Source organism: Elgaria multicarinata, chromosome 9, assembly GCF_023053635.1.
Source record: "Elgaria multicarinata webbii isolate HBS135686 ecotype San Diego chromosome 9, rElgMul1.1.pri, whole genome shotgun sequence".
NCBI classification, from domain to species: domain Eukaryota; kingdom Metazoa; phylum Chordata; class Lepidosauria; order Squamata; family Anguidae; genus Elgaria; species Elgaria multicarinata.
In genome coordinates, this window is record NC_086179.1 from 4,291,915 (window position 1) to 4,315,161 (window position 23,247).

At 45.4% G+C, this 23,247-nt stretch overlaps 1 protein-coding gene across 1 annotated transcript; it reads left to right on the top strand.

The window, feature by feature from the left end:
• Positions 1-875: 875 nt before the first annotated feature.
• Positions 876-22,310, top strand: CPA2 (carboxypeptidase A2). The gene is made up of 11 exons (XM_063133911.1): positions 876-1,013; positions 2,076-2,157; positions 7,857-7,991; positions 8,313-8,411; positions 10,335-10,436; positions 13,780-13,881; positions 15,129-15,239; positions 15,384-15,474; positions 20,279-20,478; positions 21,507-21,591; positions 22,123-22,310. Exons 1-11 carry the CDS (start codon positions 949-951, stop codon positions 22,308-22,310), a joined length of 1,260 nt encoding a protein of 419 aa, XP_062989981.1. The 5' UTR covers positions 876-948.
• The last annotated feature ends 937 nt before the right edge of the window (positions 22,311-23,247 follow it).

The following is a 23,247-nucleotide window of genomic DNA, read 5'->3' on the forward strand; positions in this document are numbered from 1 at the left end:
TCATTCCACAACTGGGGTGCCACAGCAGAAAAGGCCCTCTTCTTGGTAGCCACCTGTCTCACTTCCTTTGGCAAAGGCTCCTGAAGAAGGACCATTGAGATTGATTTTAGGGTTTGGGCAGGTGTATATGGGAAGAGATAAACCTTCAGGTAACCTGGCCCCAAGCTGTTTAGGACTTTGAATATTAATACCTGCACTTTGGATTCGGCCTAGAAATGGACTGGCAGTCAATGCAGATGGAAAAGTACGATCACATTAGTCAGTTCCTGTTAACAATCTCACTGTGCTGTTTTGGACTACTTGAAGTTTCTGACTGTTTTCAAAGGCCGCCCCACGTAAAATGCATTGTAGTAGTCTAGACAAGAGGTTAATCAGAGCATGGATAACTGTAGCTAGGCTATCTCTGTCTAGATCAGCCTTCCTCAACCTGGGGCGCTCCAGATGTGTTGGACTACAACTCCCAGAATTCTGGGAGATGCAGTCCAACACATCTGGAGCGCCCCAGGTTGAGGAAGGCTGATCTAGATAGCTGCCTAAGCTCACAAGAGGTGGCTTTGAGGTCTCGTTCAGAGATGCAGGTCAGCCTTGAAACATCACATTTCATGTCCTAAATGAGCATAGGTTGCTTCTGGAATGCCTGGACTACCGCATCCAGTAGCTGGGGAAAAGTGAGTAATTTTGCCTTGGGCACGGCTGTGAGTTTAGCGCTTCCTCGAACCAGCTGATCAAACTCCTCTACCCTTTCACTATCGCTACATTATGGTAAGCAGCACCTTCCGAAGGAAAGATACTTTCTTATCTACCTGGGTGCCTTGAACCTTTTGATTTACCTGGGAATTCAAGCACATGGCATCCCTCTGGAGAAGGTACAAAGAGGAGGCCCCTGACGACATGTCCACATAAATACAACCTAGCCGGACCTTAATTTTCCTGAACAGCTTTTCAAAGATGAGACTGCTGCTGCTTTTCGGGGTTCTCATCGGGGCTACCTGCAGCCTGAAAACGTTTGTGGGGTGAGTTATCTTTTCGATTCCAGTCTTTCCGGAATGCTTTCTTGATCCACTATCAAATATTTCAACAGAGATGCTGGGATCTATAGCAGCTTTCCCCCAGCCTGATGCCCTCCAGTTATTTTGGACTGCAAGTGGCTGGGAATGATGGGAGTTGTAGTCCTACACATCTGGCGGGAACCAGGTTTGGGGGAGGCTGAGCTGTAGGGTTTAATGTCTGTCATTTGGGAGGTATCATTACATTGTCTCCGAAAGATGTACACATATCTTAAAAGCAAAAAAATTGCTATGAACACTTCCCATGTGACATTTTAGATGTGAAATGGTTTTAATATAATAGTACTTATCATAGAATCATAGAATAGCAGAGTTGGAAGGGCCTACAAGGCCATCGAGTCCAACCCCCTGCTCAATGCAGGAATCCACCCTAAAGCATCCCTGACAGATGCTTGTCCAGCTGCCTCTTGAAGGCCTCTAGTGTGGGAGAGCCCACAACTTCCCTAGGTAACTGATTCCATTTTTGTACTGCTCTAACAGTCAGGAAGTTTTTCCTGATGTCCAGCTGGAATCTGGCTTCCTTTAACTACAAGGCCATTGAGTCCAACCCCCTGCTCAATGCAGGAATCCACCCTAAAGCATCCCTGACAGATGGCTGTCCAGCTGCCTCTTGAATGCCTCTAGTGGGAGAGCCCACAACCTCCCTAGGTCATTGGTTCCATTGTCGTACTGCTCTAACAGTCAGGAAGTTTTTCCTGATGTCCAGCTGGAATCTGGCTTCCTTGAACTTGAGCCCGTTATTCCGTGTCCTGCACTCTGGGAGGATTGAGAAGAGATCCTGGCCCTCCTCTGTGTGGAGAGCCAGGATCCACCCCCCTCCTCTTCCACCAACCCTAGCCAGAGGTGAAGGATGCTGTGAGTTACAGTTCCCCGCTCCTGATCCAAAGGAAACTGAGCCAGTAAATCTACCCTGAATCATCCAATGTCTTGCCCAAAAAAGGAACACAAAGCCGCAGACAGCAGCAGGCAGCTGATGTAATAAATTAATTAATAATCTTGTTATTGTAGCGACCAGGTTCTACGAGTGGAACCACACAATGAGGAGCAGGTCCGCCTATTGAAGGAGCTGGAAGCGCTGGAACCGCTCCAGGTACTGTGTTTTGGCGGAGGGCGTTGGTTAATGATCCTCTCCACGTGCCAATTAATGTTTTGACAGGACAGCTCATTCGGGGAATGCGAAAAAGCATTTACTGACATCTCAAGCCCGGCCTACGCTTTGCGTAATCGCAGCAACTTTTACATTGCACCAGTGCAGACATTGTTGCTCCAAAATCTGTTAAGATGTGTGTGTGTGTGTGTTCTTTCTTTGCTTATTAATGTCGAACCCTGCTCTAGGTGAAAATTGCCTCTCTAAGCTGCTTACAATTACACGCCACAATGGTACACTATAATTTGGGAGGTGTCGTTGTGTGACTTTTGGGTCTCTGGCAGTTGACAGCATATTCCAGACTCTTCTCTTCAGCAGGAGGGAACAGGAAATGCAGGTGAATATCCGGGCTGACTGACTGTCCCAAGATGTAAAGACACAGAGTGGCAGCCCTTCCAACGATCTCTAGAGTTAGTCACCCTGGTTGCTCGGTGATTTATTTATTTATTTATTACATTTCTATACCGCCCAATAGCCAAAGCTCTCTGGGCGGTTCACAAAAATTAAAACCAGGAAAAGCACAATAAACAACCAACAGTCTAAAAGCACAAATACAAAACACAATATATAATATAAAAAGCACACCCAGGATAAAACCACACAGCAGAAATTGATATGGATTAAAATATGGAATTGAAACAGCAAGTTTAAATGTAAGTTAAATTAGGTGTTAAAAAATACTGAGAAAATAAAAAGGTCTTCACCTGGCGACGGAAGGAATACAGTGTAGGCGCCAGGCAAACCTCTCTGGGGAGCTTATATACCGCCCCCATAGCCAGGGCTCTCTGGGCGGTTCACAGAAATTCTAAAGTGAGATAAAAACAAGTATACAAAATTTAAAACTCTAAAACACAGAACATACATACATGGGGCATTAAAAACCATTAAAATAAACATGTGGGTGATTAAGATGTGTTGCCATATGCCTGGGCAAGGAGGACAGTCTTAACCTGGCGCTGGAAAGATAGCAGCGTTAGCGGCAGGCGTGCCTCGTCAGGGAGATCGTTCCAGTGTCTGGGGGCCACCACCGAAAAGGCCCTGTCCCTCGTTGCCACACTCCGAGCCTCTCTCGGAGGAGGACCTTAGATGTTGAACGTAGTGACCGGGTATATTCACGTCGGGAGAGGCGTTCCGATAGGTATTGTGGTCCCAAGCCGTGTAAGGCCTTATAGGTCAAAACCAGCACCTTGAATTGGGCTTGGAAACATACAGGCTCATTCCACAGCCGGGGTGCCACAGCGGGGAAAGCCCTCCTCCTAGTAGCCACCTGCCTCACTTCCTTTGGCAGGGGCTCACGCAGAAGGGCCCCTGTAGATGATTTTAAAGTCTGGGCGGGTACATATGGGAGGAGGCGTTCCTTCAGATAGCCTGGCCCTAAACCGTTTAGGGCTTTAAATGTCAATACCAGCACTTTGAATCAGGACCGGACCTGGACTGGCAGCCAATGAAGCTGGAAAAGGACTGGCATGATGTGGTCTCGCCGGCCAGTCCCGGTTAGTAACCGTGCTGCCCTGTTTTGTACCAGCTGAAGTTTCCGGACGGTTTTCAAAGGCAGCCCCACGTATAATGCATTGCAGTAATCCAAACGAGAGGTTATCAGAGCATGGATAACTGTAGCTAGGCTATCTCTGTTCAGATAAGGGCGCAGTTGGTATATCAGCCTCAGCTGATAAACGGTGATGAGCTAAGCTGAATTCTGCTTGAAACATAAGAGCCCTACTGAATCAGACCATGGGTCCATCTGGTCCAGTATTCTATTACCCCAGTGGTCAGCCAGCTGCCTGTGGGAAAACTACAAGTAGCACATGGGTGCAATAGCATCCTCTCGCTTGTGTTCCCCAGCAACTGGTGTACAAGGGCATACCACCACTGATACTGGAGGTAGCATATAACCATGTGGGGAATGTGGATAGGGAGATATTCTTCTCCCTCTCTCATAATACTAGAACCTGGAGAACCATGAAGCTGTTTGGAGGGAGAATCAAGACAGCTAAGCGCATAGTTAAACTTTGGGATTTGCTACTACAAGACACAGTGATGTCCACCAATTTGAACGGTGTCAGTGGCTACTAGTCCTGGCGGCTCTATACTACTTCCAGTATCAGACCAGTATGCTAATGTGGAAAATGGGCAGGAAGGTGCTGTTGCACTCATGTTCTGCTGGTGGACTTCCCATGAGCAGCTGGTTGGCCACTACATGAACAGAATGTTGGACTAGATGGTCTCCTGGTCTGATCCAGCTGCTGCGAAGGTTTTAGCTCAAATGCTGTATGGTTCAGAGATTTGTGTCTATGAAAACTTGGCCCCTCCGGAAGCTGTACAAACTAAATTTCTGAGGGCAATACTTGCGGTCCCGTCCTGCCTTCAAAATACAATTGTAAGGCTGGAGGCAGGCCAGATCTCATTAGAGGCCCGTATATGGCTACGTAAGTTTCATCTCTGGTTAAAATTACTGTTTGTCCCTGTGGGTTTAGCTCCACTTACTCTTAACGGACACTTTCAATTCAAGGTGGAAAGATACTTTGAATAGGAAGTTGCAATCCCTACTCCATGACTGTGGTCCTGAACCTAGGATACGAGAAAGCAAAAATGGATATTGCCCAAAGGATTCAAGACATCGACCTACAAGATCAACTGAGTCGAGCTAGCCTGAACCCGGGGTTCAGGAAAAATAGTGGTCCTCCGGCACTTGCCACGTACCTGATAAACTTGACCGTTCCGAGGCTCAGAAGAGCTTTTACGTTAGCCAGGGGGGGATCTACACAGCGTCGTGAAGGCACTTGCGTGCGCCTGCAGTGCGCCCCGAAACTCATTGTGTAGATCCTGCCCTACCTGCCAGAAGAGGCGGCGGCGGCGGCCCCGCATCGCCCCTTGTGGGGACGGGGCAAAAAGTTTCCAGGCTCGGCGGCTTCGCTGGGGAATCCGGCCGTGTTCTTGCCGCCGCCCACCTCCCCGCCGGCCTCCTGCTGCCGGCGAAAGAGCCACCCGGGTCGGAGAGCTCAGCGGAAGAAGGCGGGGCGGCGTCTTCTTCCGCCGAGCTCTCCGACCCGGGTGGCTCTTTCGCCGGCAGCAGGAGGCCGGCGGGGAGGTGGGCGGCAGCAGTGGCGGTGGCAAGGACGCGGCTGGATTCCCCAGCGAAGCCGGCGAGCCCGGAAACTTTTCACCCCGTCCCCGCGAGGGGCGATGCGGGGCCTCCTCCTCCTCCTCCTCCTCCTCTTCTGGCAGGTAGGGCAGGATCTACACAATGAGTTTCGGGGCGCACTGCAGGCGCACGCAAGTGCCTTCACGACGCTGTGTAGATCCCCCCCCAGGTTTAATGTTTTACCTTCAGCATTGCTGGAGGGCAGATTTTAAAAAATCCCTTACAGTGAACGGCAATGTCCATGTGGGTCGGGATGTTGAAACAATAGTCCATGTTTTACTTTACTGCCACCTGTATAAAGACCTCAGAGTTTCCTTAATAACACCACTCATAAAAAAAATCCTGGGCAGAACAGACAAATTTTGTTTAGATTACCTTTTGTCAGGCATGAATGCCCAAGTTACTGTGAAAGTGGCCAGATTTTGTGCTGCAGCCATCTCACGCCGTAAAGAGGCTAGACAATAATAATATATGCACGTTCTACATCTGTAATGTAATGTGTTAAATTGCATGGTGTTTGATTGGAGTGCTGGTTGTTATACCGTAATAAACTTATTCAGCTTTCATTCAGCTTTCATTCAGGTCTGATCCAGCAGGGCTTTTCTGATGTTCTTATATGGACCAGTAGCCAATGATAACCTTCCACTTCTCCAAGAATTTGTCCAATTCCCTTTTCAAGCCATCTAAGTTGGTGGCCATCACTTCATCTTCAGGTGGCAAATCCCGCAGTTCAACTGAGAGCCAGTGTGGCGTAGTGGCTAAAGTGTTGGACTGGGAGTTGGGAGATCTGGGTTCTAGTCCCCACTCGGCCATGGAAACCCACCGGGTGACTTTGGGCCAGTCACAGACTCTCAGTCCAACCCACCTCACAGGGTTGTTGTTGTGAGGATAAAATGGAGAGGAGGAGGAGGAGGATTATGTACGCCGCCTTGGGTTCCTTGGAGGAAAAAAGGCGGGATATAAATGCAATAATTAAATAAATAAATAAATAAATAAATAAAAACTCTGCACTGTGTGATGCTTAATGGAGTGACCCCTTTGGTAGAAGGAGAAAAATACCTCCCTGTCCTCAGGGTCTCGCTACACATTATGCACATATTTTCATATTTGAGCCCAGACAGTGATATGTTGTTGTTTTTTAATTAAAATCAACGTTAGAAGGGCTGACTGAAAACAAAGAAGCAGTAGAGGAAAGAGAGAACTCTAATCTATCGCAGCCTGCCACCTTCCCACTCCATATGAGCCCTTTCAAAGAAGCCTTTCTCTCTCTGGGCTTTAAAATGTGTCACTCCTGTTGGGGAGATTTGTATCCACAGAAGAAAGAAAAGGACTTTAAGGAGCTAAATGTGTGCTTGGCAGAATTGTCTCTGGAATGCCAGCAGGAGTCCAGACCGGAGCCTGGCAGTTTGGTCTACGTGCAAGACCTGCAATAGAGACAATTGGTTAATTAAGCCAAGGGGAAAATGTATTTAAGATGTCCATGTTTAAAGACATCTTGTTGTCAAGTTATTGTCAGGTTGCCAACTTGTTGTCGTTATTATCTTTGTTTGGTGAAGTATGCTGTAAATATTCTATGACCATTTGTAAAGGAAATTATTTATTGTCAGTAAAGTTTCTTACTGACAAAGCGAATTGAGTATTTGATTTATTCCTCAAGTAAGACCAGTGTGCTTCCAGCCATTCGCAGTCAGCACGCACTCTGGAAAATTATTCAATACCCCGAACAACTCCCCACTGCCCTCAAGGCTTCAGGACTTGCATATGCATGTTTGCACCCAACACGCCAACTGCCCTTTTCAGATCAGTTCTTTTTCAGGGTTTGTCCCAATAGGGAAATTTTATTTATTTATTTATTTATTTATTGCATTTCTATACCGCCCAATAGCCGGAGCTCTCTGGGCGGTTCACAAAAATTAAAAACATTCAAAGTATAAAACAACAGTATAAAACCACAATATAAAATACAATAAATAGCTTTGAGCTGAATGTGGTGGACCCAGGGCAGCCATGACACTAATAAGGGCATCTCTACATTAAGGGGGGGGGAAACGCACTTGTACCGAGGTTTTTCCCTTGTTTTTTCCACATTTGTAATGGGCTCCTTTACATGGCGACCAACAGCAACCACATGATTTGTAATTGAAAACTTCCCCTCTGAGCAGTGTTCCATAATGTTCAATGAAAGCTCGCCATCTAGTGGCAGAATTAATTCTGCCATTATTGTAAATACTCCATTATCTCTGTGTTGTTGTTTTTAAAGCAAGATTACCAGGGAAAGGTGAGGGAGATGTCCTGGATGTTGACAGCATCATATAAATGACCTGCAAACCTCCATGAATGACCATTCATGAGCATGCATGTAGAGAAACTCTAAATCCTACATCTGTCTTTGCCCTATGCTGTTATAGGATTGTGTTTCTGCTGTGTTTGGAGATGTGTTTGAGCATCTTGTGATCTCTTCCAATGATTCCTTAACCCGTTTTGCTTTTCTGATTGTCAGCTTGATTTTTGGCGATTCCCTTCATACCCTAATGAGCCAGCAGATGTCCAAGTGCCCTTCGACTGTCTTCAAGTTGTCAAAGTCTTCCTGGAGTCCCATCAGATCAAGTACTATATCCTCATAGAAGATATCCAGGTAGGACACACACACAAGTACCAGTGAAGCCTAACTTAGCAACATTAGAACATTAAAAGAAGGTCCATATATATAGTGGGATCCAACGGAACAGGTGCAGAGAGGACAATATGATGGTGATGATAATGATGATGATGATGGTGGTGATGATGTCCAGGCTTGGATTTTGGTCTCCAAGATCTAAACCTGGACATCATCATCATCTCCATCATCTTCTATAAGTGGAACCTGCAATTGTGGGTGGAGCTGCGTTCAGAGACTTGGGAGAGAGAGAAGAGAGAGAGAGAGCATTTTCCATCCTGACAGATGTTCTTGTTTTAGGCCATAGTGGATGAAGAAACCCGAAACATGGACTACAATCAGCAAAGAGAACGTGGCAGCAGCAGTTTCAACTATGGCGCGTATCATTCATTAGACATAGTAAGAAGGACAAGAGTTTCTAACTGTGTGGCATAACTAGCTGCAACGGTGGGAGGAACCCAATCCATTTTAAAGTACTAAGAACCTAATGATATCCATTTAGAGAGAAGACACAGACTGGAAGATTCCAAAATTGACTCAGGTGGAAGATCTGATCTATGTGGAAAAGATTTAGTACAAGTGAACAAATAGGCCCAATGATATAAAGCAGGAGCTGGGAAGAAAAGCTCACCTCCTTTAATTGGATATTGTATCCTTCTCAAGGATGGGAAGGAATCCCCAAAAATTTACAAAACAAAGCATTGAGTGTTTGAAAATATTTGTCAGGTTTAATATCCCATGTGTTTTACAAACCAAGGTATAATATTCATCTTGAGTATATTTACCTTACCCCATAAATTAAACTTTAAAGATGCCCATCTATCTATATCCCATGATATCTCATTAATCAACTTATTAAAATTTAACTTGATCATTTGAGATATGACTCTGGGAATAAGCGTTCGCAAATAGTTAAAAACATCTGGGCAATTGCCAATTAGCAAATACACTATGAGACATAACATCTCCAATCAACAACAATTCAGACTTTGACCACTTAATTGAATAGCTGGACAAATTACCAGAACTATTAATCAACTGCATCAAAGTTGGAACAGACAACTGGAGTTTCAGGATAAACAATAACAGATCATCAGCATAAATAATAATTGCCGAAATTGCCTAACAGCACCATTGTGTCACCCGGCTTTCGTGGAGCGTGCCTGATACTGTGGAGACCTGCCCAGTCAATTGCTATTGGGCAATTGAACTTCTCCCTTGGGCCATTGTAGGCAGCGAGGCCCTGACAAAAGGAAAAAGAGGAGCATTTGGTTGCTCACATATCAAATGCCAGAGTCCTTCAATGGTTGCTTGCTCCAAGCTGGCCCATGCCTTGGGGGAAAACAGAAATGGGTTTGCTTGCAAAAAGGATTTGAATGAGCAGCAATGTCTGAATTTGGGGCAAGGTAATATATAAGTGTACAGCTTGCCCCAGCTTGCTGGAGTGTGCCTGGAGTTCCTTAGAATCATAGAATCATAGTATAGCAGAGTTGGAAGGGGCCTACAAGGCCATCAAGTCCAACCCCCTGCTCAATGCTAAAGCATCCCTGACCGATGGCTGTCCAGCTGCCTCTTGAAGGTCTCTAGTGTGGGAGAGCCCACCACCTCACCAGGCAACTGATTCCATTGTCGTACTGTTCTAACAGTCAGGAAGTTTTTCCTGATGTCCAGCTGGAATCTGGCTTCCTTTAACTTGAGCCCGTTGGCTCTGCAATCATCTTTCTGGAGTGCACCTGCTTTTTACATGTTGCATGTGGCCAGATTCTGGTGGGCGCATGGACTTCCATGGCATCAGGAGTTTGCACTAGGGCTAGGAGGACCATATGGAAAGGAGGACCGGGCTCCTGTATCTTTAACAGTTGTATAGAAAAGGGAAATTCAACAGATGTCATTTGTGTGTGTGCATGCAGCACCGGGTGAAATTCCCTCTTCATCACAACAGTTAAGGCTGCAGGAGCCCTGCCCTCTATTGTATCTGGCCACTCAGGGCAGGTCTCCTGCAGTTTAACTGTTGTGCTGAAGAGGGAATTTCACCCGGTCTGCATGCATAACAATGACACCTGTTGAAATTCCCTTTTCAACACAACTGTTAAAGATACAGAAGCCCTGTCCTCCTTTTCATATGGGCAGGATTCGCACTACTGCTTTAAAATAGTTTATAACAGTAATGACAACTGTTGAGGCCCAGGACACACTTACCCCATACAGTCTTCAAAACGTTTTCAAAGTGTTATATCCTGCTTAGTGTAGATCTGGCTCACCCTAACATCCATCCAAATGCCACCGGTGTAAATTCCATCACTAACTGTTTTGCATTTTTAGATTTATAAAGCTATGGATGATATTGTGGCTGAGCATCCCCAGCTTGTGAGCAAAATCCAGATTGGAGAGTCTTATGAAAAACAACCCCTTAACGTCCTCAAGGTATGATTCATGTTCATACAGTTAAAACGCTGTGTGAGGCTTATACTTGTTAGCAGTAAGTGCTTTAAGCTACAGCATGATGGTATTTTTAAAAATGTTTCGCCCCGCCCTTCTGCCTTTGCTTCCACCGACCACAGGAAGTCCCCCATACCCGAGAGGTTCTCCGAAATGGAATTTAGCCCTCGGGCTGAAAGAGATTTAACACCTGTCCTCCGCTAGGTATGATGTTAAGTGCGCATGGGAAGTAGGAAGACATACAGAATGTAAAGAGTTTGGGGTTGAATCCAGACTTAACTATACTATGGTGACCCTATGAAAAGGAGGACAGGGCTCCTGTATCTTTAACAGTTGTATTGAAAAGGGAATTTCAGCAGGTGTCATTTGGATATATGGAGAACCTGGTGAAATTCCCTCTCCATCACAACAGTTAAAGCTGCAGGTGCCCTGCCCTCTTTTGTATCTGGTTGCTCTAGTATAACTCCTGCAGCTTTAACTGTTGTGATGAAGAGGGAATTTCACCAGGTTCTCCATATATACAAATGACACCTGCTGAAATTCCCCTTCCTATGCAACTGTTAAAGATACAGGAGCCCTGTCCTCCTTTTCATAAGGTCACCCTAATGGATGTTGACTGGTAGTGGGATATTTAAAGCCATACAAAAAGGAGGACAGGGCTCCTGTATTTTTAACAGTTGTATTGAAAAGGCAATTTCAGCAGGTGTTGTTTGTATATATGGAGAACCTGGTGAGATTCCCTCTTCATCACAACAGTTAAAGCTGCAGGTGCCCTGCCCTCTTTTAAATCTGGTCACAGTATAGCTGCAGTATAGCTCCTGCAGCTTTAACTGTTGTGATGAAGAGGGAATTTCATCAGGTTCTCCATATACTGTATACAAATGACACCTGCTGAAATTCTCCTTTCTGTGCAACTGTTAAAGATACAGGAGCCCTGTCCTCCTTTTCATGTGATCACCCTAAACTTTACTTAGAGCAGGCCCATTGAAATTAAGTCCCATTCATTAACTTGACTACCTTCTCATTGATTTAAATATGTCTACTCTAAGTATGACTAAGTCTGGATCCAACCCAACAGCTGCAGGGTGAGCCTGGCCTTCTCTCAGCTTTGCAAATGGAATGACAGACAGACAGAGACAGACTAATAAATCAAATGCTTGCCTTAAAAGTACCATTATGTGTTTATCTGTAATTATGTGTAATTTCCAATTATTAATATTTTTAAAGATTTTTTTTAAAGTACAAAGCTGCGGCAGGGATTCTGACAGGGTGGGAAAGAGATTCCTGCGACGTCACAGGCATCAGCCAATCAGTGCAACACACAGCCAGCTTCTGCTTGGACAGCAGTTGCTGTTGTTGTTTAAAGCTCAGCTCTAAAGAGAAATAGGTACATTGGTTCTGAACACCATGAGGGTGTTTCAAGAACAGCCCCACTACTGTAAAAACAAAACAAAAAACTTAGTATTTCTGCACACCAAATGGTCTATAATGCAAATATACAGCTTTTTAAAATGCTGAAATCTTGCAAATCAGCTTCTGAAGAGAAGGATGGAGTCTTGCCCAATTCTCTGCCTCCCAAACAGCTGAATGGTGGGATTCCAGTTTACCTGCGTGTGTTTTAAAGGGCTGTTTGTACACATACAGCCCTGGTTCTTCGATCAGGTTGGGGAATCATGTGCATATTTGTAAATTCTGAAAAGGTAGTGTCTCTCCCCCAGCAAAACCAACTGAGTCGTGTGAGCATTTCTACATGAGTGATTTATTGCACGCTCATAATTGGTCACTCATGGAAGTCTGTGGGTCCTTTACACAACGTCATCAATTTTCAGGTTGTCTCCTGTGCTTTCCCCCCTTTATCTCATTTTCAAAAAGAAGAGAGATAACCTGATGAGCAAGGTTAATCTGTTATATTGGCAGTGCCATCTAGTGACACTATATAATGAAACATATAGAAAATATATAGGTGATGTTTGCCCTGTCCTGGACGGGATTGCAGTCTCCCTAAAGGATCGGGTCCGTAGTTTGGGGGTGCTCTTGGATCCAGAACTGTCACTTGAGGCACAGGTGAACTCAGTGGCAAAGAGCACTTATTATCAGCTTAGGCTGATATACCAACTGCGCCCTTATCTGGACAGAGATAGCCTAGCTATAGTTATCCATGCTCTGATAACCTCTCGTTTGGATTTCTGCAATGTGTGATATATGGGGCTGCCTTTGAAAACGGTCCAGAAACTTCAGCTGGTACAAAACAGGGCAGCACGTTTACTAACAGGGACTGGCCGGTGAGACCACATCACGCCAGTCCTTTTACAACTTCATTGGCTGCCAGTCCAGGTCTGGACCTGATTCAAAGTGCTGGTATTGACATTCAAAGCCCTATACGGTTTGGGGCCAGGTTATTTGAAGGAACGCCTCCTCCCATATGTACTTGCCTGGACCTTAAGATCATCTACAGGGGCCCTTCTCCGTGAGCCCCTGCCAAAGGGAGTGAGGCAGGTGGCTACTAGGAGGAGGGCTTTCTCCGCTGTGGCACCCCGGCTGTGGAATGAGCTCCCCAGAGAGGTCCGCCTGGCACCTACACTGTACTCCTTTCGTCGCCAGCTGAAGACCTTTTTATTCTCTCAGTATTTTAACACTTAAATTTAACTTAAATTTAAATTTTACTGTTCTAACTCTGTATTTTAATCTCATATCAATTTTAGCTGCGTGGTTCTATCCTGGTTGTGCTTTTGATACTGTATTTTGTATTTGTGATTTTAACCTGTTGGTTGTTTTATTATGGTTTTAATTTTTGTGAACCGCCCAGAGAGCTTCGGCTAGTGGGTGGTATAAAAATGTAATAAATAAATAAACAAATAAATAAAGAGTAACAAATTTATCACCATAGTTCAAGCTACGTGCTGGATGATATGGATTATTTAGATCCATTCCAATCAGTTTTCAGACCTGGTTATGGGACGGAAACTACCCTGGTAGATGAGTTACAACGGGGAATAGATGGCAGAAATGAGATCCTGTTGGTTCTTCTGGACCTCTCAGCAGCTTTTGATATCATTGGCCATTGATAACCTTGTTTATGGGCTTACGAGTCATGGTATAAAAGAGGTTCTGTTTTTTTCCTGTAAATGTTGTGATTTGTTCAAGTAGCAGTTTTGGGCATTGGTTTTATTGATTTTATTAGCATTTTACCTACCTGTTTGTTCAGTTTTGTTATCTTGTATTTTATTCTTGTTTTAATCCTTCTTAGCCACATTGAGCACCATTTGACAGAAAGGCAGGATATAAATTTAATAAATTTATGGATTAAAGTTTGCATTCCGTTGTGTAGTTTAGCACCGGAGGGACGAACCGTCCTGCAATCTGGATTGATGCTGGGATCCATGCCCGAGAGTGGGTCACCCAAGCGACTGCCTTGTGGACCGCCGAAAAGGTCAGCTGCTCTTTCTAACGGGACTACAAAGAAGGACTTTCCATTTGTTCTGGCATAGATGCAAAGCATTTTATTATAATATTTCCCCCCCCCATATACTTTCCCCATTATCCCTGAACCTAAGCTCCAGAGAAGACAGTATCAGCTGCATAGGCAGTTGTCATGTTGGTATCCAAATATAAAATCCGCACTGCAAGGTGAGCCCACCTGAAGCATCCTCTATAACAGCACACTGAATAGGAACAGCAGAAGAGCCCTGTTGGATCAAACCAATGGTCTATCTAGACTTGCATCCAACCAGATGTCTGTGGGAAGCCCAAAAGCAGGTCATGAGCCCAAAGCACTCTCCCACCCATGTTCCCCAACAACTGGTGCACATAGGCACAGTGCCTCTGATACTGGAGGGAGCATATAGCCATTGTACTGAATCAGAATCATCACTTCACTGGCTGCCAATTAGTTTCCGGGTGAAGTATAAAGTGTTGGGGCGGTTCCACACACCGTTCCGAAAGCGCCCCGAAGATCCTTGCGGGCGCCCCGAAAACGGTACTGTAGCATTAGATTGTAAGCCTATGCGGCAGGGTCTTGCTATTTACTGTGTTATCTGTACAGCACCATGTACATTGATGGTGCTATATAAATAAATAATAATAATAATAAATAGCATGTACCTTAATCGTCGTCAGAAGAGACGGAGGAGGAGGCGTGCTTCGGCGGCATTCCCTGCTCCAGGCTCCTTTTTCCATTGCCAAACTGCAGCCAACCAGCTGCTTCCCTCTTGAAAAGCTGCATTTTCTTAGTCTTTTCTGATTACTTTTTACCCCAGGACGCGCAGGGGCTGCCGCTGCCGCCGCCCCTTTCCTCGCCCGTCCGCTGGGTCGTGGGAGGGAAGAGTCAAGGGGTGGGATCCCCGGGACCGCACAGGGGCTGCTGCCGCTGCCACCGCTGCCCCTTTCCTCGCTCGCCCCGCATTCCCCTTTCATCAGCAAGGCTCCGTTAGCACACCACCCCGACAAAGGAAAAAGCGAGAAGGGAAAATAATCCAGACTTTCCCCGCACCAAAATAAAATCCAACAAGGGCTGAGATGAGTGCAGGACAGGGACGACGTTGTGTGAGTACCGCGCTACGAAACCACATACCAGGCATGGCGAGTGTGCGATATATCACTGGTGTGATGGAGCTCTAGCTGGCCCTGCCCAGAAACAGCTACAAGACACATCTGTGGCCTCTCTTTCGCTATCTCCAGATTGCCTCTGACTACAGCCATGATCCGTTGGTAACCTCCCTGTTGAACACGATGGATGTCTTCCTGATGGTTGTTGCAAATCCAGATGGCTATGTATTCTCTCAGACTAAAGTGAGTACACGAACCCTAATTATCCCCCCATCTCCTCTTTCAAACTGGGAAGCTTAGTACAGCCATAGCGATCCCTTGTCCACTTTTCCATTTTGTTTGTTTGGATTTGTTTCGCAATCGCAGCCTTTTCTCTTTCCATTTCAGAATCGTATGTGGCGGAAGACCCGCTCCAGGATTCCCGGCAGCACTTGCATTGGTGTGGATCCAAACAGGAACTGGGACGCAGGCTTCGGAGGTAGAATGGGGATTTCATCTTGGGCTGATCCTGTAGGAACGGTGCTTGCGTTTTCATAGAATCATAGAATCATAGAATAGCGGAGTTGGAAGGGGCCTACAAGGCCATCGAGTCCAACCCCCTGCTCAATGCAGGAATCCACCCTAAAGCATCCCTCACAGAGGGTTGTCCAGCTGCCTCTTGAAGGCCTCTAGTGTGGGAGAGCCCACAACTTCCCTAGGTCATTGGTTCCATTGTCGTACTGCTCTAACAGTCAGGAAGTTTTTCCTGCTGTACAGCTGGAATCTGGCTTCCTGTAACTTGAGCCCGTTATTCCGTGTCCTGCACTCTGGGAGGGTCGAGAAGAGATCCTGGCCCTCCTGTGTGTGACAACCTTTTAAGTATTTGAAGTGCTATCATTTTCCTTCCACTTGTGGTTCCCCTCCATGGGAATCTCCACTTAAATTTGCTACCGGACGTTTTCTGCATTGGTGCCACGATTCTAGTCCTTATTGTTACTTTCTGCCCCTGATCGCTACTAAGCTGCTGGCAGCAGAGGTTCAAGTGGCTACATAGGGCTAGCTTTGTGCCTAGCCCTGCAGCCAGGCTGGTCACCGGTACACTTAGGGTTGACCACATTACACCAGTTTTAAAATCTCTTCACTGGCTGCCAATTAGTTTCCGGGTGAAGTATAAAGTGTTGGTTATCACCTTTAAAGCCCTACAAGGTTTGGGTCCAGGCTACCTGCGGGATTGCCTTCTCCCGTACAATCCGCCCCGCACACTCAGGTCGTCTGGGAAGAATTTACTCCAGCCAACAAAAACAAGGCTGACAACTATTACCCAGAGGATCTTTTCTTCTGCCACTCCCAGTTTGTGGAATGGCCTGCTGGGAGAGATTTGTCAACTTAACAGTCTTCCAGAATTTAATAAAGCCATGAAGACTGATTTCTTCCGGCAGGCCTACCCAAGGGAATTTTAAATTTGCCTTTTAATAATGTGCTGCTTTTAATAATGTATTAGTTTTAAATGCTTTAATTAGTTACATGTATTTTATGGTGTTTGCATTTGTGTTGTACCCCGCCTCGATCCAGAGGGAGAGGCGGGTAACAAATAAATAAATTATTATTATTATTATTATTATTATTATTATTATTATTTGCAAAGAACAGCCCTAGGGAAAAGAAGGTATGAGGGTTTCGTGTGCCCAGTAGTACTTCTTCCCCTGTGGGACTGCAGAAGCTCTGTTGAGCCTCACTAAAGGAATCAGCTGAGGCTGATATACCAACTACGCCCTTATCTGGACGGAGATAGCCTAGCTACAGTGATCCATGCTCTGATAACCTCTCGTCTGGATTACTGCAATGCGTTATATGTGGGGCTGCCTTTGAAAACGGTCCGGAAGCTTCAGCTGGTACAAAACAGGGCAGCCCGTTTACTAACAGGGACTGGCCGACGAGACCACATCACGCCAGTCCTTTTCCAGCTTCATTGGCTGCCAGTCCAGGTCCAGGCCCAATTCAAAGTGCTGGTATTATTTAAAGCCCTAAACGGCTTGGGGCCAAGCTATCTGAAGGATCGCCTCCTCCCGTATGTACCTGCCCAGACCCTAAGGTCATCCTCAGGGGTCCTTCTCCGCGAGCCCCTGCCAAAGGAAGTGAGGCAGGTGGCTACCAGGAGCAGGGCCTTCTCTGCTGTGGCACCCTGGCTGTGGAACGAGCTCCCTAAGGAGGTTCGCTTGGCACCTACATTGTATGCTTTTAGACGCCAGGTGAAGACCTTTTTATTCTCCCAGCATTTTAACAGTCTATAAATAAATTTTAACTTGGTGTTTTAAATTTGTAATTTTGCATTGCTGCTGTTTTTATCTGGTTGAGCTTTTATATTGTATTTTGTATTATGGTTTTATACTGTTGTTTTATACTTTGAATGTTTTTAATTTTGTGAACCGCCCAGAGAGCTCCGGCTATTGGGCGGTATAGAAATGTAATAAATAAATAAATAAATAAATAAAGCATGATGGAGGCAGAGTTGGGCAGAAGTCAGATGGCAATGGTGGAGCACACAATGTATTTATTTAGAGTGCGATCCTAGGCATGTTTAGACACACAAAAAGTCCTACAACCATATGTGTGCGCAAGGGGTGTGCCTGGTGAGCCCAGGCACACCCTAATGCCCCAAGAAATAAGCGGCGAAATGAGGGGGCCATTGAGTAGGGAGCCATAGGGGGGACAAACACATGGGAACGGTCCCCTGGCTGCTGAGTAGGGCATCAATGCCTACAGTATTTAAAAATGAATGATAAAAAACAATGTCCTTTATGATCGATATTCAATAAATGTTTGTCTTTAAAAAATATTCCCTGGGTGCACACCCTAATGAAATGTGCTGCGCACACTTATGCCTACAACTCTCAGCAATGCTGGCTGGGGGGTGGGTGGGAGTTGTAGGGCTTTTTTCTGTCTAAATGTGAATAATAATAATAATAATAATAATAATAATAATAATAATAATAATTTAATTTCTTGCCCGCCTCTCCGATTGGATCAAGGTGAGGAGGAACAACAAGCGTAAAATACATAAAATACTGATTAAAAACATGGTATAGACTGTTTAAAAACATCCTAAAAGCATCCTAAAATCATACTAAAAGTATCCTAAAATTCTACTGGATAGGCCTGGGTGCTTAATTTCGTCTTTACAATCCCCCTTCCTCCAAGGAGTTCAGGGTAGCACCTGCAGCCTCCCCCATAATTTTTATCTTCACAACAACCTTGTGAGGTAGGTTAGGCTAAGAAGGACTATCCCAAAGTTATTTTAAAAGAAAGAACTGATAGCCCTCTATCTTAAAGGGGCAATAGCATTGCTTACTTTTTGTGAACCGCCCAGAGCGCTTCGGCTATTGGGCTGTATAAAAATGTAATAAATAAATGAATAAAATTGTTTCTCCGTAACTAAACAGATTATTACGAAGTCAACATTAAAGTCTTCAATTGTTTCTCCTCCAGTGGAAACTCACCCTAGAGATGAATCTGAGTAATTTATAGATTTCATATTTTTAAAATGGAGGAATCAATTGGCCGTGATGTTTCCTCCAATCCAGAAGCCCCTTGGTGCCACGTGAAATTTCTCAAGACCTAGCAGAGTGTAATCCGATGAAGTCTGCAAAACCTCTCCAGGGCAGGCGGTTTCAAGCACTACTAATCATTGCTCTTTGGCTATAAACTACAAGCAGCATTGCAATGGGCTATTTTTTATTTTTATGTATTACATTTATATAGGGTGACCCTATGGAAAAGAGGACCAGGCTCCTGTATCTTTAACACTTGCATAGAAAAAGGAATTTCAGCAGGTGTCTTTTGTATGCATGCAGCACCTGGTGAAATTCCCTCTTCATCACAACAGTTCAAGCTACAGGAGCTATACTAGAGTGACCAGATTTAAAAGAGGCCAGGGCTCATGCAGCTTTAACTGTTGTGATGAAGAGGGAATTTCACCAGGTGCTGCATGTGTACAAATGACACCTGCTAAAATTCCCTTTTCCATACAACTTAAAGATACAGGAGCCCAGTCCTCCTTTTCATATTTATATCCCACTATTTTTCTTCTTCATGACACCCAAGGCGGCATACATAATCCTCCTCTCCATTTTATCCTGACAACAACAACCCTGTGAGGTAGGCTGGGCTGAGAGTCTGTGACTGGCCCAAAGTCACCCAGTGGGCATCCATGGCCGAGCGGAAACCAGAACCCAGATCTTATGACTCCCAGTCCGACACTCTAACCATTACGTCACACTGGCTCTACTGGGGGTATTGCACTTTTCCTGTGAGTGCATCCCACAATCATAGAATCATAGAATAGTAGAGCTGGAAGGGGCCTACAAGGCCATCGAGTCCAACCCCCTGCCCAATGCAGGAATCCTCCTTAAAGCATCCCTGACAGATGGTTGTCCAGCTGCCTCTTGAAGGCCTCTAGTGTGGGAGACCCCACCACCTCTCTAGGTCATTGGTTCCATTGTCATACTGCTCTAACAATAAGGAAGTTTTTCCTGATGTCCAGCCGGAATCTAGCTTCCTGTAACTTGAGCCCGTTATTCCGTGTCCTGCACTCTGGGATGATCGAGAAGATCCACACTCGTGGGCATGAGGCAGACAGTTTCAGGGAGGGATGCAATTCACCTGAGTGTCCATTATTTAAAAAAATAGTCTAATAAAGACATTTCCTAATAAAGATATTTCCAGACTACACATTTTGGATTCCCTCTGGCCCCCTCCATAGACCAGCATGACTATCTATGCTTTTCGTGTATTATTATTATTATTATTATTATTATTATTATTATTATTATTATTATTTACATTTATATACTGCCCCATAGCTGAAGCTCTCTCTGGGCGGTTTACGAACCTTGTAAAGACTCAACAATTGGGGACGGAAAGTGAAACGTCAAGGGATTCTGATGAAAGCCGAGTAGGGAATATGTCGGCAGGTTCACTTCAGCAACGTCCGCTTGGCGGCTTTACTGGGCCTCCTCTGCGTTCACCCAATTCGCCATGGGCTGGAAGCACGTGGTGGCTAGTGATTCTGCGACAGCATTCCCAAACCTGGCACCATCTAGATGCATTGAGCAATGACTCCCATCATCCCCGACCAGCATGACCATCAGGCATGGTGGCTAGGATGATGGGAGTGAAAGCCCAACACATTTGAAAGGCGTCACTTTAGCGGAAAGTGTTCTACTCTGGTTTGGGCGAATTGATCTGTTTTGAACTTCTCTCTCCCATTTGCCATGTGTTTTTCCCTCGGCTTTCCATCCTGGCAGGACCTGGAAGCAGTGACAACCCCTGTTCTGACTCTTACTCCGGACCCAGCCCCTTCTCCGAAGTGGAAGTGAGGTCCATTGCGGATTTTATCAAGAGCCACGGGAACTTCAAGGCGTTTATCAGCATCCACAGCTATTCGCAGCTCCTGATGTATCCATACGGGTACAAGTGCACCAATGCCCGGGATTACAAAGAACTGGTGAGGCGCTGGACGTGGCTGACGTAGCAGCCAGCAACAACCGCTGTAGTTTGGCCATTAGATGAAAGGGAGAAGATGGGTTACCATAAACAGTCTTGGTTATTGGATTGATATTTAGATAAGGTAAACAGGTACAAAAGGTTATGGGATTAGTTGCCAGGGCGGAATGGATTGCGAGTCCGTGGAAATCTGTGGTTGTAGTGCAGGGGTGCAGAACCTCAGGCCCAGGGGCCAAATCCTGCCCTCTGATTATGGTAGTGGATACGCCAAAGATCACACAGTTGTTTCGCAACTTAGAAGCACAGAATAGTAGAGTTAGGAAAGGGCCTCTAAGGCCGTTGAGTCCAACCCTCCACTCAATGCAGGAATCCACCTTAAAGCATCCCTGACAGATGGCTGTCCAGCCGCCTCTTGAAGGTTGGGAGAGCTCACAACCTCCCTAGGTAACTGGTTCCATTGTCATACTGCTCTAACAGTCAGGACATTTTTCCTGATGTCCACCCGGAATCTGGCTTCCTGTAACTTGAGCCCGTTATTCCGTGTCCTGCACTCTGGGAGGATCGAGAAGAGATCCTGGCCCTCCTCTGTGTGACAACCTTTTAAGTATTTGAAGAGTGCTCTCATGTCTCCCCTCTATCTTCTCTTCTCCAGGCTAAACAGGCCCAGTTCTTTCAGTCTCTCTTCTTAAGGCTTTGTTTCCAGACCCCTGATCATCCTGGTTGCCCTCCTCTGAACACGCTCCAGCTTGTCTGTGTCCTTCTTGAATTGTGGAGCCCAGAACTGGACGCAATACTCTAGATGAGGCCTAACCAGGGCCGAATAGAGAGGAACCAGTACCTCACGTGATTTGGAAGCGATACTTCTATTAATGCAGCCCAAAATAGCATTTGCCTTTCTTGCAGCCATATCACACTGTTGGCTCATATTCAGCTTGTGATCTACAACAATTCCATGATCCTTGTCACTTTTAGTATTGCTGAGCCAAGTATCCCATGGACTTCACCATGGACTCTTTTTTTCCTTTCTAGGAGGAAGTGGCGAATGCTGCTGCCAACTCATTGTCTTCCTTGTATGGCACCAAATACAGAGTTGGAGACATTTGTCATGTCATCTGTAAGTACTTTGGGCATTTTAACATATGATTTATTAAAGTATTTCTAAAACAAAACAAGGATCGCTTCTCAGGGGGAATAAAATAAACACTTTATTTAATTTATAACACCGAAACCCACCCCCACTCCTTCCAAAACTGGTATCTAGGTATTATTGTTAATCTGCCTTCCCCAGCCTGACACACTCCAGATTTGTTGTAGTCCAACTGCCATCATCCCCAACCATCATGCTGGGGGTTGTAGTCCAACACATCTGGAGGGGGTCATGCTGGGGAACACTCATTAATTACTGACAGAGTTCAGAGTTTGTAGATGACTCTCTTTATCTGAGTTAGACCATCAATTTTGGGCCTCCTGGTCCATGAACATCCAAAGTGGTGCCCATCCTTTCCATACTCTGATTGCCTGAGCACTTTTATGACACCTGGATGGGGATCTCTTTAACTAATGGGCAGAATGGAAATGTAGTCAATCAGTGAAGCCTTAGGCTGCCAGATCATTGGTCCATCTTGACTTGTTTCCTTCCTCACAGACCAAGCCAGTGGTGGCAGCATTGATTGGACTTATGACTACGGCATCAAATACTCCTTTGCCTTTGAACTGAGAGACACGGGACGCTACGGTTTCCTCTTGCCCGCCAATCAGATCATCCCAACCGCTCAAGAGACCTGGCTGGGGTTGAAGACCATCCTGGAACATGTGCAGGACCACCCCTATTGAGGAGGAGGAGAAAAGAGAAGAAAGAACAGTGTTGTAATCATATCCCTCTGGAAGGAGATTATAGCAGCCCAGCTTTCTACAACCTGGAGCTTACTAGATGTGCTGCACTACAACTCTCATGATCCCCCAGCCAGCTATCCCCCATAGGGAGATTATGGGAGTAGTAGTCCAACACATCTGGAGCATGTCAGGTTGCGGAAGGCTGCAATAATCATGGGTTCTTTTAAATCCCAATGAAACAGAAATCAACCATGCACTCTAGCTTTAAAGTTTCTCAAGTCATTCGGTTTATTTAAGCCGTATTTAGTAATCAGGCAATGAACAGGAAAAGGATCTATGCAAAGTGGAAGAAGTCATCCAGAAAAAAATGTACTACCCTATTTCCTCGATTCTAAGATGCACTTTCCCCCCATATAAACATCTCGAAAAATGGGGTGCGTCTTAGAATCGCGGGTGTGTGTCAGAGGTTTTTTTTTTTCTGTTGGTGGTACTGAAATTAGTGTGTGTCTTACAATCGATGGCGTCTTAAAATCGAAGAAATACAGTACTTCTTTGTAAATGGTGTGCGGCTCCCAAAATGGTCAAATGGCTGGTCTTTTCATCCCTGGAGCAAAGAATAAAGAATAAAGATGATTCTATGAGCTCAAACCCATCTCCAGTCAATGATTTATTAATCGGATGTACTGCCAACTATACCTGTGTTGTGTCTTTCTCGTTCATCACTAGAGCTATTTGCTGCTAAAAGCACTTGGAATTTTACAGTCCAAATAGCCCAGCATTTTGTTCACACAGTGGCCAACCAGTTGTCCACGGGAATCTCAAGAACAGGGCATGACTGCCACAGCAGCACCCCTCCACCCATGTTCCCCAACAACTGCCTCTGATACTGGAAGCAGCAGATAGCCATCAGAACTAATAACCATTGATAGCCTTCTCC